The 26,034-nt window shown below is 39.2% G+C and overlaps 2 protein-coding genes across 2 annotated transcripts; both read left to right on the forward strand.

Annotated features, from left to right (window-relative positions):
• Positions 1 to 69: 69 nt before the first annotated feature.
• Positions 70 to 19,946, forward strand: dusp27 (dual specificity phosphatase 27). The gene is made up of 6 exons (XM_023277397.3): positions 70 to 1,535; positions 6,830 to 6,985; positions 8,179 to 8,297; positions 11,731 to 11,962; positions 13,114 to 13,331; positions 16,761 to 19,946. The coding sequence occupies exons 1-6, from the start codon at positions 1,369 to 1,371 to the stop codon at positions 19,532 to 19,534; spliced, it is 3,666 nt and encodes a 1,221-aa protein (XP_023133165.2). The 5' UTR covers positions 70 to 1,368; the 3' UTR covers positions 19,535 to 19,946.
• Positions 19,947 to 20,089: 143 nt separating this feature from the next.
• LOC111573206 (myb-like protein X) lies at positions 20,090 to 25,912 on the forward strand. Its single transcript, XM_055008104.1, has 2 exons — positions 20,090 to 24,021; positions 25,293 to 25,912. Exons 1-2 carry the CDS (start codon positions 22,059 to 22,061, stop codon positions 25,583 to 25,585), a joined length of 2,256 nt encoding a protein of 751 aa, XP_054864079.1. The 5' UTR covers positions 20,090 to 22,058; the 3' UTR covers positions 25,586 to 25,912.
• Positions 25,913 to 26,034: the final 122 nt, after the last annotated feature.

Here is a 26,034-nt window from a genome sequence, read left to right on the forward strand (position 1 = left end):
AGCTTTAATCTAACTAAATAAACATGTGGCAGGAGATGAAGATGGTATATAAGCATCAGAAAGGAAGAGAGGAAGGTTTTGTTACTGTTTTATCCCCTGAACACTTCATTTCAGTAGTTAAAGTTCTCAGTAGATGTGGTGAGTCTTGTGGTAGGAATAATGACCTCATAATGTGTGTGTTGTGTGACTTAAATTAGCCGTGTTCTCCACAAGTTATAAATAGTGCAGATGATTGTCAGCTGAGTGCAGATAAACACACACAGCCTTCAGCCTCAGAACACGACGATAACATCAGCCGGAAAAACGCTCCGACTAGAAACGCAGGATCAGCTGCTTCTCTGTGGCTGAGGATGGAATAATTAAGAAAGATAAGACTGTTCTGTCTCATAAATCTTCACTCCTGGATTTGGAGAATAGACGAACAGGAAGTCCATCTGTGTCTCTCAGCTTCTGTTCTTCAAGAAACAACAAATCTGACATGAGGAGGATTCAGAAAGCAGCGGTGGTGTTTATTCATTTTCTTTTTTAGAACATTTACATCACAGTTCTCTGATTGGTCAAATTACAAAAGTGAGGAAAACACCGGATTTATTTGAGGTACTCGTCTGAAGGAAGGAAAGAAAAGATAAAGAAAATAAAGAAGTGGACGAGGAATGAAAGAAGGAAGTAAAGAAGGAAACAAGTTAAGAAGGATGAAGAAAATTAGGAAAGAAGAGAGGAAACATGAAAGGAAGGAAAGAAAGGAAGAAGTAATGAGCAAGAAAGCATGGAAGAAAAGGCAGAAAGAAGGAAAGATTGAAAGAAGGGAGGATGGAACTGAAGGTGGAAGGAAAGAAAGTATGAAGCAAGGAAATGTGAAAGAAAGAAACAAATGGAAGGAAGGAATAACTAAAGAAGGAAGCAAGAAAGAAAAGAAGGAGACACAAGGAATCTAGAAAGAGTGATTGAAGGTAGTAACCCAGGGAATAAAGAAGGAAGGAAAGAAAAGGAAGAAATAAAGAAGGAAGGAAAGAATGAAGGGAAGCAAGGAACTAAAGAGGGCAACATGAAAGAAGGAATGAAATGAATAAGGAAATGTGGAAAAAAGACAGGAAGGAAGCAAAGAAAGATGGAGGGAAGGAACTAAAGAAGGAAGCAAAGAAAAAGGAGAGAGGGAAGAAAAAAGAAATAAGGAAGGAAAGAAAAACTGAAGGAAATAAAGAAGGAAGCAAAGAAAGGAAATGAGGAAGGAAAGGAAAGGAAGAAAAAAGAAGGAAGGAAATAAAAGGAAGAAGAAAGAAGGAAGGAACTAAAGAAGGAAGTAAAGAAAGAAGGAAACATGAAAGAAGGGAGGAAGAAACAAAGGCCGGACACAGTTTGAACTCCTGGATGTACAGAAACCTGATAAGCAAACATGACTCCTCCTCCAGCTGTAGTACTCGAGTAAAAGTACTCAGTTACTTGTGTGTGGTGTCGGGTGTCTGGGGGAGGACCGCTCTAACTTTAGGAGGTCTGTCAGTTCCACCAGCCACTTCAGAGGAGAGAACACACTTCAGGTAAGAACACACACCGACACACACACACACACACACACACACACACACACACACACACACACACACAGGTGGGAGTGTGTTTTGTGACGCGGCAGCATGTTTTGTGTTTCCACAGTTTTCACACGTCTGATTAGAGTTGTTGTTAGAAAACTCAGAGCTGTGAGGTCTGTCAGGCCTGTAGGCCGAGGCAGCTGTCACCTTAAAATAGACTGCTGGGAGGGAGGCCTCACGTCACACACACACTGATATGTGTATCACACACACGTTAACACACATTAATACTCACACACACTCTACAGACACATTAATACACACACATTAATACACACACTACACACATTAATACGCACACATTAATACACACACTCTACACAGACACATTAATACACACACTGTACACAGACACACTAATACACACAAGCTACACACATTAATACACACACAATACACACACTCTACACACACATTAATACACACACTACACACAGACACATTAATACACACACATTAATACACACACTACACACACATTAATATTCACACACACTCTACACAGACACATTAATACACATTAATACACACACTCTACACACACATTAATATTCACACACACTCTACACAGACACATTAATACACACACATTTATACACACACTCTACACACACATTAATACACACACACTACACAGACACATTAATACACACACTCTACACAGACACATTAATACACACACATTAATGCACACACTCTACACACAGTAAATAAATGGACCAGTAGATAGATCAATCAGTCAGTAGATAGATGGACCAGTAGATAGATCAATCAGTAGATAGACGGACCAGTAGATAGATCAATCAATCAGTAGATAGATGGACCAGTAGATAGATCAATCAGTAGACAGACGGACCAGTAGATAGATCAATCAATCAGTAGATAGATGGACCAGTAGATAGATCAATCAGTAGATAGATGGACCAGTAGATAGATCAATCAGTAGATAGACGGACCAGTAGATAGATCAATCAATCAGTAGATAGATGGACCAGTAGATAGATCAATCAGTAGATAGATGGACCAGTAGATAGATCAATCAATCAGTAGATAGATGGACCAGTAGATAGATCAATCAGTAGATAGACGGACCAGTAGATAGATCAATCAGTCAGTAGATAGATGGACCAGTAGATAGATCAATCAGTAGATAGATGGACCAGTAGATAGATCAATCAGTAGATAGACGGACCAGTAGATAGATCAATCAATCAGTAGATAGATGGACCAGTAGATAGATCAATCAGTAGATAGATGGACCAGTAGATAGATCAATCAGTAGATAGATGGACCAGTAGATAGATCAATCAGTAGATAGACGGACCAGTAGATAGATCAATCAGTCAGTAGATAGATGGACCAGTAGATAGATCAATCAGTAGATAGACGGACCAGTAGATAGATCAATCAGTAGATAGACGGACCAGTAGATAGATCAATCAGTCAGTAGATAGATGGACCAGTAGATAGATCAATCAGTAGATAGATGGACCAGTAGATAGATCAATCAGTAGATAGACGGACCAGTAGATAGATCAATCAATCAGTAGATAGATGGACCAGTAGATAGATCAATCAGTAGATAGACGGACCAGTAGATAGATCAATCAATCAGTAGATAGATGGACCAGTAGATAGATCAATCAGTAGATAGACGGACCAGTAGATAGATCAATCAATCAGTAGATAGATGGACCAGTAGATAGATCAATCAGTAGATAGATGGACCAGTAGATAGATCAATCAGTAGATAGACGGACCAGTAGATAGATCAATCAATCAGTAGATAGATGGACCAGTAGATAGATCAATCAGTAGATAGATGGACCAGTAGATAGATCAATCAGTAGATAGATGGACCAGTAGATAGATCAATCAGTAGATAGACGGACCAGTAGATAGATCAATCAGTCAGTAGATAGATGGACCAGTAGATAGATCAATCAGTTTATAGACCGACCAGTAGATAGATCAATCAGTCAGTAGATAGATGGACCAGTAGATAGATCAATCAGTAGATAGATGGACCAGTAGATAGATCAATCAGTAGATAGACGGACCAGTAGATAGATCAATCAATCAGTAGATAGATGGACCAGTAGATAGATCAATCAGTAGATAGACGGACCAGTAGATAGATCAATCAATCAGTAGATAGATGGACCAGTAGATAGATCAATCAGTAGATAGACGGACCAGTAGATAGATCAATCAATCAGTAGATAGATGGACCAGTAGATAGATCAATCAGTAGATAGATGGACCAGTAGATAGATCAATCAGTAGATAGACGGACCAGTAGATAGATCAATCAATCAGTAGATAGATGGACCAGTAGATAGATCAATCAGTAGATAGATGGACCAGTAGATAGATCAATCAGTAGATAGATGGACCAGTAGATAGATCAATCAGTAGATAGACGGACCAGTAGATAGATCAATCAGTCAGTAGATAGATGGACCAGTAGATAGATCAATCAGTAGATAGACGGACCAGTAGTTCAGACTGAATATTAGATGTGAGGTCAAAGTTCTTTAGATTAATAACTGAGTTTTATGATGCAGCTTCCATCTTTATGAGGCTCAAAGTTAAAAACAAAAACAGAACACGACCTGGAAAACTTCGTTTGACCCTCTGGCTGATTTTATAATTATGACACTGATCTTGTAATTAAATTATCAGTGTTTTTGAAACACATTTCCCTGAATCTGATTATTGGGTTTGAAGTTGTTGAACCACAACAAACCACAGAAGTTCTGCTACAGTTAGCCTCTAGCTGGGCTTTGTTTGTCTTTTCTCTGTTAGGATTTAAAATGTGGTCAAATATGTTCTTGTAATGTGAGTTTTTACTGCCAGAAAACAAGAAAAGTGCCTGAATTATTCTGTTTTTTAATCCCGACACAGATCTAATGTCAAACTACGTGTTTAAATGGTATTATGGAAGCAGAGAAATTCAAATATTCATTTAATATTTGAACTATTTAAAGTTGTTTAACCACCACAGACCACATAAACCCCTCAAAGGCTGCAGCTGTTCTACTACAACAGCTTTGTTGTTTCTCTGTTATGATTTAGGATTTAGAATTTGTCTTATTTATGGTAAAATACATTCATGTAAGACAAGTTTTTAACTTTCAGAATTGATTTTCAACCATGAAACTGGTCCTGTATAAAACTGTCTGAGTGTAATCTAAGAAAGGAAATCAAAATATGCATTTAAACATTTGATTTAAAGTTGTTGATCCACAAATAGCATAAATCTTTAAAGGCTGCAGCTACTCTGCTACGCTAGTTAGCTTTTAGCTACACACACCCTTAGCTAGCATTACTGTTTTCTCTGTTAAATTTATCTGTGAGGCAGAATAAATGTAAGTTCTTGATTCTCCGGCATCAAGAAAAAGTCTGCAAATTAGCTTTAGCTAATCCATAGCTAGCTTTACCAGTATACTCCAGTGTGGCAATCTTGACCTTTCTTGAGTATTTCCTGGAGCTAAATGTGGCTTGAGAAATAAACACAGAAATAAATAAAACTCTGTGTTTGAACTCTGTCATGGAAACAGAGGAATTAAAAACATTTCCTTAAATATTTAAGTTACTTGACCTCAACAAACTTCTCAAAGACAGCTTTGACCCAGCTAGGCAAGGTTAGGCTATGCTAGGCTAGTTAGCTTTGTTTTCTTCGTGTTTCTAAACTCTCTTGTGATTTAATAATTACGTTTAGTCTCTTTTGTCTGGTAAAATAAATTAATCTCACAGCATGTTCATCAAATTCAAGTGTTTAACTAACAGGAAACACCTGATTAGCTTTAGCTACAGCTAGCTCTAACCAGTGTGGCGATTAGTATTTTCATTTAATACTCATATATTTTCTACTTCACTGCAGGTCAGAGGATAATGCTGTATTTTATTTACTCCACTACAGTTTAACTATGAGTTTCTTTAAGACTTCAGCATAAAAAATACAGACCTTATTAAAGATGAAAATGTTGTTTTTCAAGCATTTTGACATGTTTGCAGCGGCCAGGTCCATATTTATTGACCTTTAAATTTATTTGTTCCAACTTTAACAGCTTCTTCAATTAATAATAAAATTATATCTTACTGCAGTACTTTTACATTTTATTTGTAGTAGCTACTTTGGTATTTTCACTGAATTGTTTTCTTCTAATGTAGTATTTTGAAAGTTTGGTGTTGGTACTTTAATTAGCCTTTATTTGTATGCAAATTTCTATTAAAAATTATGGTCAGATCACAATGTTTTTATAGTGAGATGAGTTAACTTGAGGATATGTGGCCTGTTGACTGTTCCTGTAAACTGTACGGTTCTCCTTCCATGGACTGAATCATTCCCAGCATCGCTGAGGTTCTATTTCTGTGGTGAAAATCCCAAATAAATTAGCGATTAATGGATTCTGAAGCCCAATAAAATGTCATGAGCCTGGATGCTTTGGGGCAGCTGGTTAATAAAACATTATAAGGAAACACAGATGATTTTCATTAGTTCCAAAGTTAAACTCAGACAGACCGTGTTAGCATTTAGCTCCAAGCATGACCGTGCTCAAGAACAGATTCACTGCAGATTATTGATCAGTGACAGATGCTTTGTTCTTCAGAAATAAAATAATGATGCTGCCTTAAAGTCTCAGCTTTAATCTGAGCAGGTTTCCATCAGTTTAGACAGAACTGTGTGTGAGATTCAACCTGTTAAACACAGAGAAAATAGTTAAAAAATAACAGACAGGGAAGAGTTTTCTGGTCTTACTAGTCTTTCTTAAATATTTATGAGGATAATTTCAGTATTTTTTGTGTATTTTCACACTTTCTAACCCTCAAACATAATTTTCTGCATTCTAGTCATTTTTATGCAACAATTTATGGTGGAACCGCCGTTATTTACCTAAAAAAAAAAAAAAAAGTTCTGGCACCAGGTGACACTACAAGATATCTGGATGATAGTCAGGTTTTCCATAATAGATATTCATATTCTGAGAGTTAAAATAGACCCGGTACTGGAGAGAAAAGAACAGCTTGTCTTCTGATGCTTTTGTGTTGTTATTGTTGGAGGAATTTTTGATGAATATTTAGTTGAATTTTAACATGTTTACATTTTCCAAACTGAAATATTGAGAGTAGTTTTGTTTCAAAGAATCACATCAGCGCTGGTACCGACAGTTCTAATAAACTACTATACTGGAACGTACAGACTGTAAATACTCAACACGTAGTATTTTTACTTTCAGTCTCAGCATCAGGAAGAGAGGTGGGATCTTGGTTGCCATGGCGTCGGCCAATGAGAGCGGGGAGCTGGGCGATCAGACGGTACCTGATGAAGGCGAGGAGGAGGAGAGGAGCGTCCGAGGAGTCCAGGCTCATTACCTCCGCTGTCCCTCACCCAGGTAGATCCTGTTCATGGAGGAGATTCAGTTCAAGATTCAACTGACTTTATACAGAGTTAGCATCAGTCTAGAAAAATGGTAGTTATTTAGCGTTTTAAAGCTGCCAGATGTAGCATTTTCCTGCTATTTTTAGTTAAAATATAACAACATATTGAGAAAACCCACTGAAGATACTAAATAAAAACATCTGCATTGTTTTCTAGTTTTCATTAACAGTTTGTCTCATTTCTGCAGGCAGATCTTTAAAGCTTCTTAACTTTAACTTTAAGGTTTAAATTGAAGACGCTTGTACTGTTAAATTTACCAGCATAATTCTAAATTTATTTATTAGCAGGAAAACAGAGCAATCCATAAGAACTATAGTCCAGTTTGAGCTTTTTGTTTTGTTCCAAAATTCAAATTTAAATGACAAAAGTCTGTAAATTTGACATTTTCTTGTTGGATTTGTAAAACTTGTTTCATCTGTAAATAAATTATAGCAGCTGATAGCGACACAGCAGGGGGCGCTGCAGAGGTTAGGCACTGTTTGAATGCTGCTTAATAAGGACTGATTGGAGCATCTAATAAATAATTGTAAACATAGAGATTTTATGTGTTTGTGCCCTGTTTAGCATAAACTGAAATATTCTGTTCTGTGAAGCAAATCAATAGAAAACGTAAATATTTCCTGTTTCTAATGTGGAAAAATTAGACCTTGCAGTCACTGTGGAAATACTGAAGCTCTTTTGTGATTATATTTTCATCATTAGTCAAGAAATGACTCAAATTCAAATATTTGTTCAAATAAACTTTATTCGTCTTGGAATTAAACAGAAGAGCCCAAACGGAAGAAGAAACTTTTTTTTTTGTCTCACACTGGAAGATTTCTAGATTAAGTCAAACCAAGTAAGTGTCAGTCCTGAGGCTGTTTTAGAGGAATAATCAGCAGACAGAGGAACAGAAAAGTGCATTCATCTCTCAGAAAGGTCACCACTCAATGTGACTTTATGCTCTGATTAAAGCAAAGATGTCATTTTACAAGGAACAGGGAGGAAATCATTTCACACATTCACACTTTTTAAAGGTACACTATTTTAGAGAATCTGTCTTTTTAGTGCTTGTTGTTGTGTTCTTCTTTTATTCTTCATGTTCAGACGATGCTAATATAATACAGATCACAGTCAGAGCTTCTTCTTCTTCTCTACATCTCACAGTTTCTCCATGGCATCAGAGTCCAGGTTCTCCATGATCTCTGGGTCCGATGCCGCCAGCATCTTCATGGAGCCCATCCACCTTTCCTCCGCCATCGCTGCCAAGAAGATCATCAACGAGGGTGAGACGAAACCAAGATGTTCTAGTCTAACACTACTGTTCCCTTGTAGTCTAATAGGACTGTTCCCTTCTAGTCTAATAGGACTTTTCCTTTCTGGTGTAACTGTACTTTTCCCTTCTGGTCTTACTCTACTGTTCCCTTCTAGTCTAACTGTACTGTTCCCTTCTAGTCTAACTGTACTGTTCCCTTCTAGTCTAACAGCACTGTTCCCTTCTAGCCTAACTGCACTGTTCCCTTCTGGTCTAACTGTACTGTTCCCTTCTAGTCTAATAGGACTGTTCCCTTCTAGTCTAATAGGACTGTTCCCTTGTGGTCTAACAGTGCTGTTCCCTTCTAGTCTAACTGTACTGTTCCCTTCTAGTCTAATAGGACTGTTCCCTTCTAGTCTAATAGGACTGTTCCCTTCTGGTCTAACTGTACTTTTCCCTTCTGGTCTTACTGTACTGTTCCCTTCTAGTCTAACTGTACTGTTCCCTTCTAGTCTAACAGCACTGTTCCCTTCTAGTCTAATAGGACTGTTCCCTTCTAGTCTAATAGGACTGTTCCCTTCTAGTCTAATAGGACTGTTCCCTTCTAGTCTAACTGTACTGTTCCCTTCTAGTCTAACTGTACTGTTCCCTTCTGGTCTAACTGTACTGTTCCCTTCTAGTCTAATAGGACTGTTCCCTTCTAGTCTAATAGGACTGTTCCCTTGTGGTCTAACAGTGCTGTTCCCTTCTAGTCTAACTGTACTGTTCCCTTCTAGTCTAATAGGACTGTTCCCTTCTAGTCTAATAGGACTGTTCCCTTCTGGTCTAACTGTACTTTTCCCTTCTGGTCTTACTGTACTGTTCCCTTCTAGTCTAACTGTACTGTTCCCTTCTAGTCTAACAGCACTGTTCCCTTCTAGTCTAATAGGACTGTTCCCTTCTAGTCTAATAGGACTGTTCCCTTCTAGTCTAATAGGACTGTTCCCTTCTAGTCTAACTGTACTGTTCCCTTCTAGTCTAACTGTACTGTTCCCTTCTGGTCTAACTGTACTGTTCCCTTCTAGTCTAATAGGACTGTTCCCTTCTAGTCTAATAGGACTGTTCCCTTGTGGTCTAACAGTGCTGTTCCCTTCTAGTCTAACTGTACTGTTCCCTTCTAGTCTAATAGGACTGTTCCCTTCTAGTCTAATAGGACTGTTCCCTTCTGGTCTAACTGTACTTTTCCCTTCTGGTCTTACTGTACTGTTCCCTTCTAGTCTAACTGTACTGTTCCCTTCTAGTCTAACAGCACTGTTCCCTTCTAGTCTAATAGGACTGTTCCCTTCTAGTCTAATAGGACTGTTCCCTTCTAGTCTAATAGGACTGTTCCCTTCCAGTCTAACTGTACTGTTCCCTTCTAGTCTAATAGGACTGTTCCCTTCTAGTCTAATAGGACTGTTCCCTTGTGGTCTAACAGTGCTGTTCCCTTCTAGTCTAATAGGACTGTTCCCTTCTGGTCTAACTGTACTTTTCCCTTCTGGTCTTACTGTACTGTTCCCTTCTAGTCTAACTGTACTGTTCCCTTCTAGTCTAACAGCACTGTTCCCTTCTAGTCTAATAGGACTGTTCCCTTCTAGTCTAATAGGACTGTTCCCTTCTAGTCTAATAGGACTGTTCCCTTCTAGTCTAACTGTACTGTTCCCTTCTAGTCTAACTGTACTGTTCCCTTCTGGTCTAACTGTACTGTTCCCTTCTAGTCTAATAGGACTGTTCCCTTCTAGTCTAATAGGACTGTTCCCTTGTGGTCTAACAGTGCTGTTCCCTTCTAGTCTAACTGTACTGTTCCCTTCTAGTCTAATAGGACTGTTCCCTTCTAGTCTAATAGGACTGTTCCCTTCTGGTCTAACTGTACTTTTCCCTTCTGGTCTTACTGTACTGTTCCCTTCTAGTCTAACTGTACTGTTCCCTTCTAGTCTAACAGCACTGTTCCCTTCTAGTCTAATAGGACTGTTCCCTTCTAGTCTAATAGGACTGTTCCCTTCTAGTCTAATAGGACTGTTCCCTTCTAGTCTAACTGTACTGTTCCCTTCTAGTCTAACTGTACTGTTCCCTTCTAGTCTAACTGTACTGTTCCCTTCTAGTCTAACTGTACTGTTCCCTTCTAGTCTAATAGGACTGTTCCCCTCTAGTCTAACTGTACTGTTCCCTTCTGGTCTAACTGTATTGTTCCCTTGTGGTCTAACTGTGCTGTTCCCTCTTCTTCTTCTTGGTTGTTCTGTGTCCATAAAGATGCAGGACTTTATATTGTAATGAAGAATGAACCCACATGGAGGAAAAATATGACAGGAGCAAAAGTAAAACAAACAAAAGACCAACTTTCTAATCGTCCTCTCACCTCAGACTACAGTTTCTGCTGTGGATATGAAAGATATTAGTGCTCAGTGTTCAACAGAGTCATCTCCAGCCAATCTCTCCTTTAAAATCTACGGAGTTTTACTGATTAATAAAAACCTATCCGGTCATTTACTCTTTTCTGCTTCTGTGTCCCGCAGCAGTGGATCATCATTTATGAAGCAGGAAACAGACTTAACCTCGTTCAGACGCAGCGTGTGGAATAATGAGAAAGTCTAATCTGGTCAAACACTCTTCAATTACAGCAGATCCATGTTTCCCTCCTCCAGCTGGTTAGAGGACGGACAGATGGAGGCGGAGGAGCTGATTGAGGAAATGAGTCGATGCGACTCTTCACAGAGCAGCTTCTGACTCCGATCTGTCCCTGAAATTACAGCACATTAATGCAGCGATGCATGTTTCATGATCAGGAGGACGACGAGTGCAGCTGCATTCATGAGCTGAATACTGTCAGAGGAGTGTTTTAGCACCTACATTACTTCAATAAATATCTCTAAATCAGCCAAATGTAGCTCCAAACTCAATAACACTGCAGGTTTTAGCCACAATATTTACATTAGTCAGGTTTAGTTTCAATCACACTGTTAGGTTTCAGCCTTAATATGTATTATCGTCAACAAAAGTAGTATTTATGTATTTTTTGTGATGTTTATGTCTGAGTATATAACTAACTACAGGGTCTGACTGCAGTATTTGGTCTTAAGTTACTTTTATGACATACATCATCATCTTTTTTACTGGTTGGTGCTTAAATGAGCTGCATAATAATATAATCAGTCTTTTGTTGTATCACGATTTTAGGCTTAAATTGGGCAAATTTTCACAACAGAACTGATTCTGGACCTTTTGAAAACCAACTGGTAGGTTTTGGGGTTCAGGAGTTCATCATCTCATCTATGAAAGTCAGAATGGATTGACTAAACACTGCAGTGGCGTTAACTCAGCTCAAACTTGTCCTGGTTTCCATCCAGATGTGGTCCACAGCTGGTTTACATGGTTCATTTCATTCTTGATAAATTGCCACAAGTGCAACACCTAAATCTGGTCTAACCGTGGTTGTTTTCTCTCCTCAGAGCTGCCTCCTCGTGGTGTTTACACCGAGTCCATCCCAGAGTCCATGCTGGAGACGGCCGAGCAGCTGATGGTGGAGGATCTTTACAACCGAGTCCGGGACATGATCGACGACCGCAGCCCCTACAACACCCCCTGTGTGCTGGACATCCAGAGGGCCATGGTGCAGGACCGCCTGGAGGCTCCCGTCAACCCCGTGGACGAGGTGTGGCCCAACATCTACATCGCCGAGAAGTGAGTCTAAGAGGGTCAAGTGAAAAGAAAGCCGTCAATCGTTGTTATTTGAGGTCATTTATCGTGTTTTTAGGAGTCTGGATTCAGTGAGGATCATTTTCTGAGTGTTTAATCATTCTTTTTACCTAAAAACTTTTTAAAAAGGACAAATCTGGACTGATTTAGTTTCAGTTTAGTGCAATAAAACATTCAGTGTCATCAGCGTAGAGAGTTTGTTCATAGAGAAATGGAAATGTCCTCCACATATTTCCCGTGAGTTCTGTAAGATTTTGAGGATTTTCTTCCTATCTGATCAACAACGCCAAACTTTTTAGAAATCCCAGAGACTCAGTTTAAGATGCTTTTTTCTTGCAAACTTTATTTAAAATCTCTAATTGTCTCCCTGAAAGAAAAGCCTTTATAGTGGAATTCGTCGTGAACCTGCAGCTGGAGATGAGAACTGAAGAAATGTTCTCAGATGTTTTCAATCTCAGAAAAAGCTGCTTGTCAGTATTAAATCATTGTATTAGAATCTGATAATTAAACAGTTTTTATATGGATGTGTGTGATAATGTTACTAGTATCAACAGAACTTCTGTCTATTTTTTGTTCATTTTTATTTTCTACTGGTGTTCCCAACACTTTCGCTCTGTCATCTCTTCTGCTGTAACATTGAACCAATTTCTCCACTGTGGGATTAATTTAGACTTCTGTTAGTTTAAAATGTTAGACAGAATTTTCAATTCTGGAAGATGGAACTAGTTGACGAGTGGAGTGGATGAATATGTCGTCACGCGGCGCTATAAGAACGGCTTTGTTCCCATTCTCCGGTAGTATGCCACCTTAGATTGTGCTAAAAACACACAAAGGGACATTATTAGATCAAGTTGTAATAACAGGTCAACATATTCTGTTATCTTCTTGTAAAATGATTCATACATGCATGGAAGTCCTTGGTATTCATGACTTTTATGAAGAACTGATCGATATCGTGATGCACGGAACAGCTTTTTTTACATTTTTGCTGGAGTTTCAACTTACAGCGAAAATCGAATCTTGTCACGCCGTAGGAACGGAACTCTGACATAAGTCGAGGACCTCCTGTATTCTTCTGTAGGGTTTTGTAGTTAATTATGCAGTAATTTTAGATTAAATGTGTTTTTGTGTCCCAGGTCTGTTGCGGTTAATAAGGCCCGTCTGAAGAGAATGGGCATCACACACATCCTGAACACGGCTCACGGCACCGGAGTCTACACCAGCCAGTCCTTCTATGCCGGCATGAACATCCAGTACCTGGGAATCGAGGTGGACGACTTCCCCGACGCCGACATCTCCACACACTTCAGACCCACCGCCGAGTTCCTGGACGAGGCTCTGCTGACGCACAAAGGTGAGAGGAAGCTTCTTTAGTCCGTCCTACAGAGCGTCCGTCTGCTTTAAGGTTTTTTCATGACGAAGGCATGTTCACACCACAACCTGTCAACACTCATTCATTCTAACTGTGTTTTTATTTCACAATTAGAAAAAATGCATAAATTTTATGTCATTTTTAAATTCTCCTTGACCCTCCTTTTAAATATGTTACTGTTCGAAAGTTTTGGGTCACCCAGATAATTCCATGTTTTCCATGAAAACTCCCACTTTTATTCATGTGCTAACATAACTGCACAAGGGTTTTCTAATCATCAATGAGCCTTTCAACACCATTAGCTAACACAATGTAGCATTAGAACACAGGAGTGATGGTTGCTGGAAATGTTCCTCTGTACCCCTATGGAGATATTCCATGAAACATTTCCAGCTAGAATAGTCATTTACCACATTAACAACGTCTACACTGGATTTATCATTCATTTCATGTGATCTTCATTAAAAAAAACTGCTTTTCTTTCAACAATAAGGACATTTCTAAGAGACCTCAAACTTTAAAATGGTAGTGTAAAGTTTATAGCCAGAGATAAAAACATTTCCAGCAGTATCCACAGATTTATTGTTACGGTTAGTGATAAAAGTACTAAATATTTAGCTTCAACAGAAAAAAAGGAGTGTACAAACCTGAACATAGACAGACAACAACAACAACACAACAACATTAATATGATTGAATCATTTATATCATAAATAAACATTCCACAGAGGTCAGTTTATCCACATTTTCAACAGCAAATTACAGATTAAAGGAAATTTCAAACTCTCAGTACAGATTTATGTATCAGAACTTCTTCTTTCCTTTAAACACTACCCAGCAGTAAAATACTTCTTCACACGGGTTAATAAGTCATCAGACTGAACAGTTTATCAGCGCTGGAGGACGTTCCACTGCAGAATAAACACTTTTATTGCTTCCTTCTGCACTGTGATTTCAGTAGGACAGTAAAGGAAGGATATAAATTATAATAGAGGACATGTCAGTTGTTATATTGATATTTAATGTGAGTAAAAAAAGCAGTTTAGTTCTTCCTCCTCATTTGTTTGCATTAAATCCACATTCTTAACATCTTTATTTAAATTATTCATCAGGGAGCCAGAAGCAACTGTGAAATGTTATTCTTCTGTTTTCCTGCTTCTTCTTCATGGATCATGTGGAAAGTTCCTCCATTATTGATGATTCATTCATGTGTGATGGTGATCCATCAGGAATTCACTTTAATACAGTCACCAGCATCCTGCTGTTGTTGCCAGGCAACTTCAAATCCTTCTGGTCGCTGTTAAACAGAAAACGATGTATGAACGACAGCGCTGAGGAACTTATTCACAGAGGAAGGAGGAGCAGCCGCTACTTTTCATCTGTTTTCTCAGTTTTTATAATAAATTTAATGAGAATAATGAGAAATAAAAGTGGATCTGATCACAAAAAAGACGGTGTTTATGTTGGGGTTTTGTTTTAAAATGGAAAAATCTAAATCCTCACATATAATTCTACACACAGACTGGAAAAACTAAATTATTAAAGCTAGTAAGAATATTACTTAAACCTTCAGCTGCATTTATCTGGTCATGACTGTATTCATTCCTTCATATGACATCTCCTGGTGGGTTTTTTATCTCTTGGCCTCTACATTAAATCATGTTTGGTTTCTTGGACTTTTTCTTTTCACATCCAGGATCCACAGCAGTTCTAGTTTCTCCTGATGTTTTCTGGTTTTATATTTTCCCAGGAGGAATTCAGCAGCTTCCAAACAGCTTATCTGTAACATCTCTGTTTCTGAGAAGTGTTTTATGGTGAGCAGAGTTTCTCTGTGTTCCTGGAAGATGATGATAAAGTTGACTGTCTCTGATTCATCAACTGATCGACCCTCCCTGTAGCTGCAGGCCGAAATGGATCAGTTTCATCTGTGAGAAGGACAATGGAAACTCATTTTAGATGGAATATTATCTCTTTTACACGATAGAAAATGTTTTTACAGGTTTTCAACTGTGGTCTTTTGAACAATTTACTGTTATTTTACAGGTTTTTACTGTGTTGTTAAATTACAGAAACTATTAATTTACATGTTGACAGTAAAACATTAAATATGAAACTATCCACATCAATAATCTCTATTTTATAATTTTACAATAAGTCACCCTAAAACTGTATTGTCTTTATTATATTTAAAACTACAAAAAAATCTGATTACAGATTTACAGATATTTGCTGTTATTTTAAAGAAAATAGTCAAATTAAGGATTGAAGAATCATTTTAACTCTTATTTTCTAGTTTTGTTAACATTACAAATATCTAATAAATTGATAAAGTTTTACTTGACATGTTGACTGTAAAAAAATTAATTGTGCATAAAGTCCACATCAAAATATGTATTTTCTTTTAAAAATAATTAGTTTTTATGATGTTTGAGTGTAAAATTACACAAAATCACACATTTTTATTGTATTTAAATAAGCTAATATATATATAATTATTTTACAGATATTTATTATTTGAAATAAAAATGATGTAAAGATTGAAAAGTAATTTTAAAAAAGACATAACTGTTATTTTGCAGATGATCCCAGTTTTGTTAAATTCCAGATAATATTTTGTAAAAATAACAAATATTAATTTCCCAAAAATTAAATTTAAATGTAATTAAAAATGTATGAATTTTCATTTCAAATAATAAATATCTGTAGAATAATTATATGTATTTTAGCTGATTCAAACACAATAAAAATGTGGGACTTTGTGTAATTTTACACTTAAACATCATAAAAGAATGAATTACTTGTGAAAATAAAAACAAAAAAAGCAGATTTTTGATGTCGACTTTATGTATATTTAAGATTGAAAAATATTTTTTTAAAAAAAGCAAAATAGAAAAAAGAAAAATTAACTGTTATTTCACAGATTCACCCAGTTTTGTTACATTTCAGATGCTATCTCATAAAAATAATAAATGTTAATTTACAAAAATAGGTCAAAACTGCACATAAAGTCCACATCAGAATCTGTAAATTGATTCTTTGAAAATGTGTCACCACGAGATCACACCAATCCACTGTCAGCTAAATTAGAACAGATTTCTACAAAGTAATGTGAATTAATTTAAAATGTAGAATAATTATTACATCAGTTCTGTCAGTAGTTAATGGATGCATCTTTAACTGTGATCACAGTAGAAATAAGCTGAAAGTAGTTTTTATTTTCACATGAAAGGATCTTTTTTGGTAATTCTTGTCAAACCACAATTAAATGTTGAAAATCAATAAAAGAGGACAACTTCCAAGGGGAGGTGATGCTTTTTATAGGTGCTGTTCGTCAGCTAAGTAAGAATAAATGTCAGAGATACGTCTAATGTCTGAATATCTCCAGGTGATTGCTGCCTCTTCTGCTTTCAGGAAAGGTTCTAGTGGTTTCCATGATGGGCGTGAGTCGCTCCGCCGTCCTGGTGGCGTCCTACCTGATGATCTTCCAGCACATGTCCATCATGGAGGCGCTGACGTCCATGAGGAAGAAACGCCCCATCAACCCCAACGAAGGCTTCCTGAAGCAGCTGCGAGAACTCAACGAGAACCTGATGGAGGAGCGAGACGACGATGACGAAACGCTCAGCCAGTGCTCCGTGATTGACGCCCGCACCCGCGCTCGCATCTTCGGCGAAGGTGGAGATTATGATGATGATGATGATGATGATGATGATACAGATACAGATAAAGAGGAAGAGCAGAGCATGATCGAGGTGAAAGCTAACTCCATCATGATGGAGGAGGAGGAGGATGGAGAAAGCGTGATGAGCAGCGTCGCCTCATCTGCTGCTGCAGCGCTCAGAAATGGGCTGATGGGAATTCAGAACGGGTCGGACACCCGGACTGGTCAGGAGGAGCTGGTTCTGCCTGAGGATGGCAGGGAGGACAGCGACGATGACGACGGTCTGGACAGCATGATCCGCGAGTGGCAGCGGAGAAACGAGAAATACCAGAACGACGAGTGGTGGGAGGCGCAGCTCAACAGCGACGTGGAGGACGGGGAGTCTGTCATAGGACGTCGTCCAAAGAAGACTAAAGATGTGGACGCCGACATGGAGAGTGTCACCAGCGAGGACGTACGAGCTGTGAAAGAACATCTGAAGCGTCGAAACAGACGTCCGCCCTCAGACGCGATGTCCACCTCCAGCTGCACGAGTTACTCTGATCTTTGGAGGCAGCGGCTGAGGGAGATCGAAGAACAAGCTGCTGCTCGCTACCGCAAAAAAGAAGATGATGAAGGCAGCGAGAGCACTGCCACAGAGGGAGAACCAGGAAAGAAGAAGATCGACGATGAGGTGGACAGCATCATCTCCGACTCCAGTTCCATGTACAACTTCTGCCAGAAGAATAAGGAGAAGATGACACCGTTGGAGCGCTGGCGCATCAAGAGGATCCAGTTCGGCTGGAACAAGAAAGATCGTGAAGACGGAGAGAAAAGTTCTGTCGCTGACGGAGAGAAAGGTGACGGCGAGGGAGATGCCAAGACACCGTCCTTTGAAGATGTCAACCTGACGGCATATCAGGCCTGGAAGCTGAGGCAGCAGAAGCGTCTCGGGGAGGAGAACATGGATGAGATTCTGGAGATGAGTCGAGGTGAGGACTCAGCAACGGTCAAGAGGAGGCAAAGACGTGAAGAGATTCTGGAGCGTGCGAAGAAGACTTTAGAAGAAAGTCAGTCCGTGTGTGGCTGGGAGGCTGAGAGCTGCATTAGTGGAGGAACCATACCTCTGTCGGCCTTCTGGGCCGGAGCCGGCGTCACCGGGCCGCCGAGCGTCGCCAACGATGACAACATGTCCATGCTCAGTGGGAGGTCCTCTGTCATATCTTCAGTTTCACAACCTCGCAGCACAAGATCCTCACAATCTGTCGGCCCCATGAATCCTGTTCCTCCAGTTCCTCCCATCCTCCCAGTTTCAACTGTTCAAGGCCCCGTAGGAGAACCGATGGTCAACCTGAGCAGCATCCAGAACTGGATCGCCGACGTCGTTTCTGAGACGATCAGACAGAAGCAGAGTGAAATGAGCCTGCCTCTTCCTTCACGGGCTCGTTCTGAGCTGAGCTTTGGAGGTGCATCCAGCGTGATCTCAGGTCGAGGTGGAGACGAAGACAAGGCGTCCCTGCTGAGTGGAGCTTCCTACTCCAGCGCTGTGTCCCAGGGCCGTGGCAGGACGCCGTCCGTCCTGTCAGCCGGCGGGTCCAGCAGCATCTCAGGACTCAGCGGTCAAGGATCGGCCCTGGACTCCACCCTGGGCTCCAAGAAGAACAAGATCACCACCACCAGCGTGCCCCTGTTCAGCCTCTTCCAGGACCAGGTCAACCTGGGCAAACTGGACGCCATGGACAAGGAGATCAAATCTGAGATGAGGGGCAAGATGGCGACCTACGAAAAGAAGAAGATCCTGGAGGACAACAAGCGCAGCACTCTGTACAAGAAGAAGAAACCCAAGGAGGATGAAGACGAGGAGGAGGAGAGGAAGCAAAAAGAGGAGGAGTTTCTTGAGGAGGCAAAGAAAAAAGAGAAACCGAAGAGGACTTACGGCCTCTCCGGGTGTCTGAATCTGAACCCGGAGCTGGAGAAAGATAAAAACACGAGCATCGACGACTGGCTGCAAAGCGTCCGACCTCCTGCCAGAAAACCCGCCTCAGGAGCAGAAGTTGGTCCTCCAGAGGATCTGTACGATGATCTCGATGCCTCTGCTTCTGAATTCGACTTCTCCAGCCGCAGGGCCTCTTATGCTGCAGAAGACGACGAGGAAACGACATACGGCGTCACTTCCAGATACCGGTCAAGGCTTCACGAAGATCTAGCGAGTGAAGACGCCGATTATTCCAACAACGGCTTCGCTCCGTCCCACAGCTACAGCCGGGTAGGAAGGTCGTACGACGATGGAACGGAGAGCTACAGCAACTTCTCCACCAGCAGGAGGTTCACTCATCAATATGGAAGCAGCGATACAGAAGGCAGCAGCAGGAGCAGGAGGGAGGAAGCTGACAGAGAAGACGAGGAAGACGACATCGCCACCTTCATCGCCCAAACCAGACAGAGGATCAGAGCTCGAGCTGCAGCCGAAGCCAAAGACGACGAAGTCCTCGCTGCTTGGAGGGCGCAGCAGGAAGCCAAGTCACAGAGCAGAGGGGAGTCGTAGAAAGTAAGAGTCTGTGCTGCTGCTGGGTCAAAAAAAGCTCTTTGTGAAGAAGTTCAACATGAAATAAGGTCTGAGGCTCATTGAGAGGGGAATGAAGGGCTTTTTATTCTGCACTGATGTTCTAAAAACACTAAAATTAAACATTTTGTGAGTCGTATTCTCACCCATAGCTAAAATATGCACCTTTACCTCCTCATCATGCTTCAAAACTGTATAAGAATTAATAATCACTATTAATATACAGAGTTTATCCTTCAAGTAAGGTTTTATTTGCACAATTTTTGAATGTAAACATGATTTAAAAACACATTTAGTGCATATTTCCATAAAAGATGCTGAAAAGTGAGAGAATTGTTTCGGATTTGTACTGATGCAGAAATTTATTGTTGTAATAAATTCAGATAAACAGCAAGTTGTGATTTTTGTTATTTAATTTAGTAGCATCTCAATCAGCTTTCAGACTGAATTCCAACTCATAATAACTCACAACGAAGACATAAAAACAGTAAACTAGACAAGAAATTACTCAAAAAATAAAATATATTCACAAGTGAGTCACTGAAATTATAAATCTAATTTAGCACAATATTTTTGCATCATATTAAGTTTAAATGCAGTCAGAGGAGCATTTTTATGGAAATGTGACTCATAATTCTGCTTATTTGAATTCTATTAAATGTGCTTCATTTCTCCAATCAGCTGTTTATACTCAATAGCCATAAAAAGCTGCATTTCTCAGGTTCTACTGCCACACAGTGGACACTGAGCAGGATTATTCAGAACAATTATTCCACTTCAGTCACATTTCAGGTGTTTTATGGAAGTTTTTTGATTGTTTATTGTATTTTGTTTCACAGTAATCTTTAAATGCAGCTTCCAGGTGTGATTCTGATGACTAACTGTGACATAGCGCTGACTCATGTGATACTAAAACTCACTCTGCAGCTTACTGTGCAGCTTTACATGCCACTGAGGGATAAACCGCAGAGGGAATGTTGATCTTCAAGCTGTTATTTATACAGTCAGACTCAAAGGAAAAGAACAAGCTCAGCCCAGGAGTCTGTACAGCTTTTTATTATTTATTATCACTGTTCTGGCTCGTTCACTTCATTTATCTTACAGTGCTGGATTTAGTTTTATTGGTTTTTATCGTTTGTGTCGGATTTTGAAATAAGCTCCATAAATAAAGCTGATTATTAGGATCTGTTCATGATTAAATATGCAGAATATGATGGACATGATGAGGGCTTTAAAGTAGGTCCTGCTTTTTTACCTGATTATGGTTTAAATGTTTGTGTCCAGATATAGTTTTGTGTGTCTGAATGAATGTTGTTATTCATAATATCGTAAACCTGCCAGTGTCTCATGTTTGTCCTTTGTGAGCTTCTAAACATCTTTCTGTATTTGATATGAGCAGAGATTCATCAGCTTCAGCATGGTGAGTATTTATCTGGATAACAACAGCATCTGTGTTTGAATCGGACAACTTTTAAAAATACTAAATGCTGTAATTAACCCATCATTTATTACATTTTCCTTCTGTGTAGGAAATTAATAGAAATTATGAAGTTTTTTCCTGAAATTCTGGTGTTATTTTCTTGTGTTTTCTCTGTTTACATGTTCCTTCCATTGAAGTGAGCAACAATTCACCGTTCAGCATTTTACTGATTAAGTGTTAATAGAAATTTAGATGAAAACTTTTAAAAAACAAGAATAAATAAATGCAATATTGCAACTATAATGCCAGACAGAAAACTTGAGAATAACTTTATCATTAAAAATTAAAATTTTCCCTAATTAAAATATAGTTTCACATGTTAACTTTACATGTTTAGATCATGTATCGTTTTGGATTTTAATGTTTAATGGAGGATGTTTACATGCGTAAAAAAACAAAACTGAAATTACCCAGAAATATACATGTATAATAGCAAAAATATAGGTTAGTATTGCAGAAAAGTTTTACTATTAGTTGAATTTCATTTTGGATGCTGTTAATTTCACATTAAACAATGTCTCCTGTGAGTTTGTACATTTAACTTTACACCAAAATGTTATTTCTTATGTTTAATATCCACCTTTAAAATGTTTAGATTTACCTTTAACTGTCACTAAACAAATAAAACTTGATTATAGTTACAGTAATATTCTGTTAAATTGAGATCATATCAATGACTATATCCATAAAAATGTTGAATAGTTGATAATTTTCCTCTGTTTTTGTATTTTAAACAACATTTTCATGTATTTTAAATGACAGACTTTTGTTGTAATGTGAAAACTTGTTAAAGTTTCTGTTCCATGCGGAGTGAAATCCTGGATCTCATACCTGACAGATTAAAGTCTCACGTGTTCATTCCGTACATGAGGCTGGAAACGTGGCCTTCAGGTCACTGGACTGTGGATTGAGAACCGACGTGTTCCTCCTCGCTGCCAGCCGGCTTTAATGAAATCCTTCTTTCAGAGAGTTAGGGACTGATGCAGGTCTGCTTCTTCTTGGTCTGAACTGAGGGTCTCCTGCAGGATGGCGAGCTGGTGGACCTCTGAAGACGTTCTGGATGGTCTGGACCAGGAGCAGAACTCCATCGTGTCTCGAGTCATTCAGGCTGTCGGGCTGTTTGGAGATATTCTGTCTTTAGAGGACACCATGGAGCCGATGCTGAGCCAGGAGGAAGGAAAAGGAGTTCAGGAAGCAGGTGTTGAAGGAGAAGAGGAGAAAGAAACAAGAACAGAAGATGAAGAAAAACCAGACGAGAAGCGGACTGAAGGAGAAAAAGAAAGAATTAATGAGGATGAAGAAGAGAAAGAAACAAAGATACCTGAGAATGACAAAGAGGGAGAAGAAAAAGGTGAAGAAACTGTAGGAACAGAGGTGAAAGAAGAAGAGGAGGTGGAAGGAAAAGACAAAGCAGCAACTACAGGAGGAGAAGAAGATGAAAGGATGGTCGAAGGCAAAGAGAAAGAGACAGAAAGACAAAGTGAAGAAGAAAAAGAGGTAAATCAGAAAGACGATGGAGCAGGAAAAGAGTTGCGAAGTGAGGATGGAGGAGCAGAGAAAGAGAGGGATGACGAAGAAGAAGGAGGAGACTATGAGGAGGAAAAGGATGAAAAGAAACAAGAAAAAGAAACAGAGGAAGAAGAAAGAAATGAGGAGCTCAAGTCTTCTGAGGAAGAAAAAGATGGAAAAGAAGAATGTGAAGAGAAAGATAAAGTGATAGCAGAAGAAGAGGAGAAGAACAAAGAAGTAGAGGAAGAAAAAGAAGAAGATGAAGAGAGAAAGCAGCCAGACAGGGAGGTGGAGGAAGAAGAGATGGAAGAAAAGGAGGAGCTGAAGTCTCATCAGGATGAAGATGAAGGAAAAGAAGAACATGAGGATGAGAGAGTAGAGAAAGAAGAAGAAATAAAGAAGCAAGATGGAGAGAGGGAGGAAGAAAAGGAGGAAATTAAAGCAATAGAGGAACTTAAGTCTGATGAGCAAGAAGATAAATGTGAGGAGAGAGAAAATGAGACAGAGGAAGAAGTAAACAATGAGCTCACCTCTCATGAGGATAAAGAAGTAGGAAAAGAAGAACATGAAATGAAAGAAAAAGAGGAAGATGAAGAAATAAAGGAACAAGATGGAGAGAAGGAGGAAGAAATTAAAGGAAAAGAGGAACTTGAGTCTCATGAGGATGAAGATGCAGAAAAAGAAAAACATGAGAAAGAAGAGCTGAAAGAATTTAAAAAGAATAAGGAGCTTAAGACTGATGAAGAAAATAATGAGAACGAAAAAGAGAGAGGAGAAGAACGAAATGAACATGACAGAGAGAGAGGAGAAGAAGAGGTGGAAGAAATTAAAGGAAAAGAAGAATGTGAATTGAAAGAAAAAGAGACTGAGGAGGAAATAAAGGAACAAGATGGAGAGAAGGAAGAAGAAAAGGATGAAGAAATTGAAGGAAAAGAGGAACTTGAGTCTCATGAGGATGAAGAAGTAGAAAAAGAAGAATGTGAGGAGAAAGAAAAAGTGACAGAACAAGAAGAAGTGGAAGAATTTAAAGAGAATGAGGAGCTTCATGAGGAAAAGAAAGAGAGCAACAGAGCAGAGAAAGAAAAAGAGGAAGAAGAAGGAAGAAATGAAGACAGAGAGACAGAAGAAGAGCTAGATGGAACCAGAGGAAAAGAAGTGGAGACGCTGAATGAAGCAAAGACAGAAAGATGTGAAGAACATCAAGAATCAGAGATGACAGAGGAACCATCTGAGGAACCAGGAGACCAGTCAGACTCCCAGAGATCTTCACCTCCACATGACGCTGGATTTGCCTCAACACAAGCAGACGATGCCAAAAAGCCCAGCGAGGACATTTATCCCACATGGCCGAGCAGCGACAAAGAGGACGAGGTGGCCTCTCTGAGCAGATCTCCAGCCTGGACCCGTCTGAACGGAGCTTCAGAAGATCAGCTTCAGACTTCGCTCTCTGCAGGTGGATCATCCTCCAGACTGCTCACAGGTAAGAATCCTCAAGCTGCCCTGAAGGCTCGTCTGGCTCTGAGGGGATTCTGGCAACACCTGTGGTCAGGGGGGTAACTGCAAATTAATCTTAATAACGCTCAAAACATGAGCTCAGAATCCAGTTATTATGGTTTTAAAAGAACATCAAGAAGAGAGAAACCTGTGGCTTAAAGTCTGTAGAGTCAGGAGCTGCAACGAACCCCCGTAGTCACCAGATGTTTTCAGAATTAATCAGTCTGAGGGATTTTATCCAGAAAAAAGTCCAAATTCTGGGATTGTAGCTTCTTGAATGTGAATATTTTCTGCTTTATGACAATGAATTGACATTTGTGATCTGGAAAACTTATTTCTCATCATTTTCTCACATTTTATAGATCGAGGAATTAAAGCCAATAATGTTAAATTTGTTGCAGCAAACAGGAGAGTCTGAATAAATGTGATAACAAAGTGCTGAAATCACACATTTTGATTTGAAATCAAATCAAAGCTGTTATGTTCTGAGTAAGTGAGAGAAAAATGGCTAAAACAATGCAGAAAATGTTTTGTTTCATGAAGAAAAGGAAATATTCATAATCATGTTGCATTAAAGGTGCATTTTTCTCTAGTTAATGGCATTAAATGAGTGTAGATTACATCATTTATGTGCCTTAAATACACAGTTTTCAATGTACAAAGACTGAAATTCTGGGGTTCTCATGCTGCACTTGGTTAGGAGGAAATATCCAAACTTATGTAATTTATTTTAAGATAATTTACAATCTAGTTTTGCAAATGTGTGAAGAAATAACTTGAAGACAGTAACAACTTGTTTCTCGTCCGTTAGTCTTTGCTTTGGCTCCGGTGTAACTCCATAGTTCTGACTTTTTTTCCCTGCTGTGAGGATGTTTTCCTCTCTGTTGTCCAGTGTTCAGAGTAGAGGAGAAGTTACGTAACTGCCGCACTGATTGGCCCAAACACAATTACTCAGAGTGGAGATTCAGGCCAGAGAGTTAATTCATTCATTAAAGTCTCATTAAAATTCCACAAAGATGACACACACAGCTGCCAAGTGGGATTTAAAAATAAATTCATTCATAGAAGTTCCACAGAGAGAATAAAATCACCTCACGTCAGGGTTTTAGGGGTTTTAAACAATGAAAAACAAGAAGTCACAGGTGATTCTTATGTTATTCTTCTATTCCTTGCACATTTGTTACTGATTTATCTGTGTTTATGGTGGTGTCCCTCTGCTCATAATAAACTATTTCTATTCTGATGTTGTTTTTCCAGAGCTGCAGGCTTCAGGTTGCAAGTCGGAGGAGAAAACTGAGACGCCATCGATGGAGGAGGAAAACCAAGAGTCTGGTCAAAGCCAGATGTCATCGAGCACAGAAAACCCAGAGAGGCCAGAGACAGAGGGAAAAGGAAAGAAAGACGAAGGAGGAGGAAACTCTCTAAAGATGAATGGAGATGACAAGAAGAAAGGTCAGACGTCCAAGTACAAAACTGTGTCCTACAGGAGGATCCGCAGAGGAAACACCCGGCAGAGGATCGACGAGTTCGAGGCCATGATGAACTCATGATGGAGTCATGATGAAGTCATGATGGACTCATGATGGAGTCATGATGAAGTCATGATGGACTCATGATGGAGTCATGATGAAGTCAGGAGGAAGTCATGATGAAGATGTCGAAGCACCGCTCTTATAAGAGTTATAAAAGATAGAAAAATAACAGAAATTTTCTGAGTTCTAGGCTGGCCTACTCCACACAGGACATTTAACGTTATTCACACAAACACAATGAAACTCATTTGTAGTTAATGTGAACTTCACAGTGTGGTAATCACTCTTGTATCATATTTATGATTTAATTTAATGACATTAAAGAGCTCAAAGCATCAAACAGAACTCTATTTGTTCTCATTAAATACTAAAAGCAGATGTGTTTCCATGTGTTCAAACCTCACAGAAGTCTTTTAGAGGCTCCAGATTTAGATGATATAAATACTAACTAATGACTCCTCCTGTAT

Source organism: Amphiprion ocellaris, chromosome 24, assembly GCF_022539595.1.
Source record: "Amphiprion ocellaris isolate individual 3 ecotype Okinawa chromosome 24, ASM2253959v1, whole genome shotgun sequence".
Taxonomy (NCBI): domain Eukaryota; kingdom Metazoa; phylum Chordata; class Actinopteri; family Pomacentridae; genus Amphiprion; species Amphiprion ocellaris.

What these genes read in the sequence shown, in the direction of transcription:
- dusp27 (XM_023277397.3), top strand. Translation starts at nt 1,369, where the DNA reads ATGTACAGAAACCTGATAAGCAAACATGACTCCTCCTCCAGCTGTAGT. An exon ending in CAAGAAGATCATCAACGAGG is followed by an intron (nt 8,298 to 11,730) that starts GTGAGACGAAAC and finishes TTCTCTCCTCAG; the next exon opens with AGCTGCCTCCTCGTGGTGTT. An exon ending in GGCTCTGCTGACGCACAAAG is followed by an intron (nt 13,332 to 16,760) that starts GTGAGAGGAAGC and finishes TTCTGCTTTCAG; the next exon opens with GAAAGGTTCTAGTGGTTTCC.
- LOC111573206 (XM_055008104.1), top strand. Translation starts at nt 22,059, where the DNA reads ATGGCGAGCTGGTGGACCTCTGAAGACGTTCTGGATGGTCTGGACCAG. An exon ending in ATCCTCCAGACTGCTCACAG is followed by an intron (nt 24,022 to 25,292) that starts GTAAGAATCCTC and finishes TTGTTTTTCCAG; the next exon opens with AGCTGCAGGCTTCAGGTTGC.